This window comes from Mobula birostris, chromosome 29, assembly GCF_030028105.1.
Source record: "Mobula birostris isolate sMobBir1 chromosome 29, sMobBir1.hap1, whole genome shotgun sequence".
Lineage (NCBI taxonomy): Eukaryota > Metazoa > Chordata > Chondrichthyes > Myliobatiformes > Myliobatidae > Mobula > Mobula birostris.
The window spans coordinates 10226991-10233017 of record NC_092398.1 but is presented as its reverse complement, the minus strand read 5'-3'; the positions used below and the strand labels follow the sequence as shown (position 1 = coordinate 10233017).

General features: G+C 46.8%; 1 protein-coding gene across 1 annotated transcript; it reads right to left on the bottom strand.

Moving 5' to 3' along the window:
- Positions 1-204: 204 nt before the first annotated feature.
- On the bottom strand, positions 205-1335 carry htr1d (5-hydroxytryptamine (serotonin) receptor 1D, G protein-coupled). The gene has a single exon (XM_072246264.1). It carries the CDS (start codon positions 1333-1335, stop codon positions 205-207), a length of 1131 nt encoding a protein of 376 aa, XP_072102365.1.
- Between the last annotated feature and the right edge of the window lie 4692 nt (positions 1336-6027).

Here is a 6027-nt window from a genome sequence, read left to right as displayed (position 1 = left end):
ATCTACTTGACAGGTGCATTGAAGATTCTATGTGCAAATCTCCCTCAAAGCAGAGGGGAAAAACTTAAGTGCTAAAACACACAATCTACACAAACCGGACAAATTAGTGACACCAAAGGGTCGCAGTGCATTGCTCACTCCCAGTTCATCTCTGACCTTGGCGGCGGCAGGCAAACGCACCGTCCCCATGGGGCTACCTTTCCATCAGCATCTTCTGAAGTGCACGAGCTTCTGGAAGGCTCGCTTGAAGTCTTCATTGAAAGCCGTGTAGATGACTGGGTTGATGAGGGAATTCAAGTAGCCCAGCCACGTGAAGAAGTCAAAGAGGACTGGGTGGAACGGGCACGCCTCTTTGCAGGTGCCGATTATCAAGGTCACTACGAAGAACGGGAGCCAGCAGAAAATGAAAGCACCCAGGATGATCCCCAAGGTCTTGGTGGCCTTCCTCTCCCTGGCCGCACAGATCCTCTTTCTCTCCAGCACACTGTCCGAAACCTTGATCTTGACGTGGTTCAGGTAGACAGGCGATTCGCCGGGGTGAGGGAGGGTCTCCTGGCTGGTGAAGCCAACCGAGCACAGCGAAGATCCGGTGGACCCACTGATCAGCTGAGCAGTGGTGAAGCGCTTCCCGAAGGCAGAGGGCGGCTTCTGAATCCGCGACCTGGCGGCCAGGTAGATCCTGCCATACAGCACAATGAGCAGCAGGCTGGGGATGTAGAAGGCCCCAAAGGTGGAGTAGATGGTGTAGAATATCTGGTCGGTGTTGACCACGCACTCTTTGAGCTCATCCAGGGCTTTCGATTGCCTCCAGAACAGTGGCGGTATGGAGATGGAGATAGAGATGATCCACACCACCGCTATCATCAGGCCTGCCCTGCCCGGGGTGCGGCGTTTGGTGTACTCCAAGGCGTCGGTGATGGCCCAGTATCTGTCCAAAGCAATCACGCACAAGTGCAAGATGGACGCAGTGCAGAACGTGATGTCAGAAGACAGCCAAATGTCGCACATTATCTGTCCCAAGGTCCACACCTTGATGACGGTGTACACAATGCTGATGGGCATCACCATAATCGCCACCAGGAGGTCCGTCACTGCCAGGGACCCAATGAGATAGTTGGCAGGGGTGTGCAGCTTCCTGGTGAGGCAAATGGTGACCAGCACGAAGGAGTTGGAAAGGATGGTAGCCAGGGTGATGATGCCCAGCACCACAGACACTGAAATCCTCAGCCACAGTCGAGCTTCTTCCTCCCAGCTGCCGTGCATCGCAGTGGAATTTTCTGTAGAGCTGGTCATCACATCTTCAAGGGACGCCGCGGAGTGATTATCGAGGTCCATTGTCAGTGAGCTCCGGTGCGCAGGTCCAAGTAAAACTCATCATTCTTTTCCAACCCGGAGGTAAGTACTATGTTCTCAGCACACATAACACAGTGACAGCTGTTATCGTCATCGAGACTGCATCCATTGTCTGTTTATAGAAGCAATATTTCATACCTGGTACAGGAAAGAGATAAAACAATTTAGTGGCAGACATTTACAAGGCTATAAGCCTAACCCATGTCAACATGTGCTAAAATTCTTTGCAGCAATTTGTCCTATCACAATTTGGCATTACCTGAGTAAAGTCAAAAGCATTATATTAAGTGGTTACCTCTGTAATTAAAACTCAAAGAGGACCACAACCTTGTCGTAGGCTTTGGAGGCTTGTATACCTCAATGGTCTAGAGAACTATGTTGGCTGGGGTCAGGACTTTATGCTTTGGCTTTTGGTAGGGTCACCCATGTCAAACAGGTCAAAGGGTAGAGGACATACTAAGAGTGGTCCACCAGTCCTCCAGGTTTGTGGGTTTAGCTCAGAGCTAACAACCCTGACTAGTAACACAAAATTGTTATGGAAAAGGCATTGAAGAATCCTTGTAGACAGGGATGGAGAGCCTTAATTGCTACCCTAAATACCTGCAACATAACGGGCAAAAAAAAAACGTAATTAAAGATTCACTGACATTGACACTGTTTAATACAAAAACTATTATGTTCAAAAAGACAGGAATGAACTTGTAATTGTACGGGAGCTCCTAATTCCAAGGATGCCTCACAGACAATTTGTGACGGTCACTCGTGAGTTCAAGTGCAGGAATCAAGGAAGCTTCAGTAATTAAAATAAAACGAAAGATTTATTACAGAAGTTAGCAAGAAAAAAAACTAACGAGAGCTCAGGCAAGCTGTACAGAATCTTGACAAGCTTGCGTTACTCATGGCACACAGAAGAACTCGGTCTGAGTTATACCAGACAAGGAATTACAGTGAAACGATGGAGAGGGGTTGGAATACCCCCCTAAAATACCCTGAATTCCGGACATTGACAATACTGTGCTAATAAAATTAGCCCAAATTGAATAAAAGTGATAAAAACAAAGAGAGCTCAACAACCTTCATGATCTTAAACGAGACAGCTACAAAACAAAGTGAAAACCGACAGCCAATGCAAAGACAAGCTATTTAGACATAAAAGCATTTCGGGATGTATATTGCATGCATTTCTCTGACATTAAATTGAACCTTCGACGAATCAGAATCAGGTTTAATATCACCGGCAAATGTCGTGAAATTTGTTAACTTGGCAGCAGCAGTACAATGCAATACATGATAAATATAGAAAAAAATAAATCAATTACAGCAAGTATATATGTGTATGTTAAGTAGTTAAATTAAAAACAGTGCAAAAACAGGAAAAAAAAGTGAGGTAGTGTTCATGGGTCAAATGATCATTTAGAAATTGGATGGCAGAGGGGAAAAAATCTGTTCCTGAATCGTTGAGTGCGTGCCTTCAGCCTCCTGATGGTAACAATGGGAAGACTGCATGTTCAAACAATCCAAGAACGCATTCCCATGGAGTAACACTGAGAGAAATACAGCCCACATACTAACTGACAAAAAAAACCTTTTCTTTAAAAAAAGGATCCCTGGTTCTGACACAATTAATCTCTGTCGTGCAGCTGCTGTGTGATGTATGAAACTTAGCAGCTAATTAAAAATTTGGTAAAATATTAATGAAATAAGGTTCACACATTCCAGTCGTGTTGTTCGAGGGATAAATATTGGCTAGGGCAGCAGTTCAATGTTTGATCTTACACTACAGTACTCCCTGAGCATCATTCTAGATACTGTAATCAGTCTGATCTGGGACTCAGTTCTTTCAAGTGGGACTTGACCTCATCACTGCTCAGCTTAGAAGCGAGTGCTCCACACTAGACAGAGAAAGTACAGCTACTTGCAATTTTATCCCAAAGCACAATTTTCACTCTCTGACATCCTACTCCACCTGCATGTCAAGTCTTCCTGACCAACAGCTTTGACCACTGAAGGCATTCTACTCTGTGAGGGTTAACGTCGTGGAATGGCACTGCACAGCGACAGGCTCTTTGGCTCGGTGAATGTGTGCCTAGGATTCGTCCCGCCTGACACCCTTCCCGATAGCGAGTCTGCACAAAATCTGGGAGGCAGGACAAGGAATGGCTGTTTGTGAGCCCTACGCACAGAAAACTGGAGGAACTCAGCAAGGCAGTCAGCGTCTAAGGAGGGAAATAAACAGCAGCTGTTTCGGGCCGAGACAATTCTGTTGGTGCACCCCGTCTCACACAGAGTCACAGCATAGGAAGCATTCAGCCCGTTAGCAAAACAGACAAAACGCTGGAGGAACTCAGCAGGCCAGGCAGCATCCGCGGAAAAGAGTAAACAGTCGACATTTCGGGCCGAGGCTCGTCGTCAGGACACAAACGTGAGGAAATCTGCAGATGCTGGAAATCCAAAGCAACATACACAAAAGGCTGGAGGAACTCAGCAGGCCAGGTAGCATCTACAGAAAAGAGTAAACAGTCGATGTTTCGGGCCGAGACCCTTCATCAGGACCTGTCAGCCCATTAGTCCTGTTTTGGATCAGTAACGATCCAGCGAGTGGTGGGGTGGAGATACGTCTCTACCAAAGGAGGTGTAAGGTGCTCCTTCCCTCTGCCAGCCTGCAGGTCACCCTTGGGCAAGGTGTAGCACCTGCTTAGCCCCCCAATCAGGGTCACGTGAAGCCATGAGAGCAGATGGTGGATGGTCGTGTGTGTAGCTGGTGCACATCACAAGTCCTGGTTATGCGACCACTGACACCAGGCAGACAATCTCTGAAGAGTATTGATAATGGCTGGGGTCACCCGTCTTGTAAAGGCACTGCCCAGAAGAAGGCAATGGCAAACCACTTCTGTAGCAAAATTTGCCAAGAACAATCATGGTCATAAGACCATGATCACCCACGTCTTATGACATTGCAGATAATGATGATGTCATACATGACACATAATGATGATGTCATATGACAGCGCATAAGGATGCTGATGGTGATGAATAACCAAGTCAATCAATTCTACCATCTGCCCTGCTCCACCATCTTTCATTTCCGCCTGATCAAGTTTTGGGTTTTAAAAAAACAGGTAACAGAAAACATCAATGGCAGTGACAAAATAAAACAAATTATTTGAGAAGCTCAGCAGATCCTGTGGCACTTGTGGGCAGAATGATGGTGAAGCGACTCAAATCATTGACTGTCCAAACCACAGAGGCTGCCTGACCTTCAGCTGGTTTTAAGCTCCAGATTCCAGCATCTGCAGTCGCTCTATTTCCATCATGTGATCCGCTTTCTTACTTTTAAACCTTTAAAAATAAACTGCATTTAAAAGCATCACCAACTTTATCAACAAAACAAAATCAAGAAAAGCACAATTTTTGGCCTGCACGAAAAATCCTGGAATTAAACACAAAAAAATACTCTGCAGATGCTGGGGTCAAAGCAACACGCACAACATGCTGGGGGAACTCAGCAGGTCGGGCAGCATCTTAATCCCGGAAATAATGTAGATAGAGTTTACCAATGAGGCCTCAGTCAGTCAGGGTCGAACATGGATGTTGTGTCCTAGCTGTCTAGATACGCAAGCCAGGACAGTGCGATATGGAGAGTAAACTGTTGCCCATGTAGCAAGCTCCCCCTCTCCACGCATCTGATGAACCCAAAGGAACGGCAGAGACCAACACAGTCTGGTACCAGGAGCTGCCAGTCAGCATTGAACTCGCTGCCTTAGGGACTCCGTCTCCGGATTTTCCCCTCGAGGTTTACTCCCAAAGCCTTCCCCAAGAGTGAGTACAGCCGCAAGGCGGCGGAGATTTGACTTTTCCTTCTCCTAGATGAGCTGCCCATCATGGCTGACGAGCCCCCCATCTGCCTGAAGCCGCCAGTTACCCGTCTTTGCCCTGTCTCCTGTCAGTAGCATCGGTTCCGCTGAGCTTAGTAGCTAAGCCAGACGTGAAGGCCAGGAGCTGGCCTTGGTTGTCAGAGGCTAGTTGGGACGCATGCCATTGGGAGCATTTAATAGGTTGTGGGAGCTTGTCTCCATGGCCTCTCCCTGGTGATGACAACCTTAAGGAAGCAGCGAACGTCCAGCGGCAAATCATAAGCACAAGGGGTTTTGCAGACGCTGGAAATCCAAAGAAACACACAGAAAATGTCGGAGGAACTCAGCAGGCCAGGCAGCACCTGTGGAAATGAATAAACAGTTAACGTTTCAGGCAGGGACTCTTCCTCAGGACTGGGATCTTAGAGCAGTGATTCAATTCTCCAACGTTTCTGAACAAAGATAGACAAAAAAAAAATCTCAATACCTATTCAGGGCCACGGAGGTTTAACGTGAACTTGTCTGCTGGAAGGTTTTGGTTACGAGGGCAAACAGTTTATGTTCTTATCTTAGGTGCTAATCAAAATCCGAATGAAGCATTAATAGAAAATACTGTATCCCGGTTTCTACTGGAAGATGATTCCAGTGGCTTGGATTCGTAGAGAAGGCTTCTTCAAAAATCCACCCTGACAGTGGGCATTTGAAATCCGTCGAAACAAAATCCAATCTAGAGGGAGGTGAGCCGTCGGATTCCATGAAGCCTTTCCCCACACAAAAATAAAAGCTACACGGGAGAAAGCAGAATCATTTCGCTTACCCA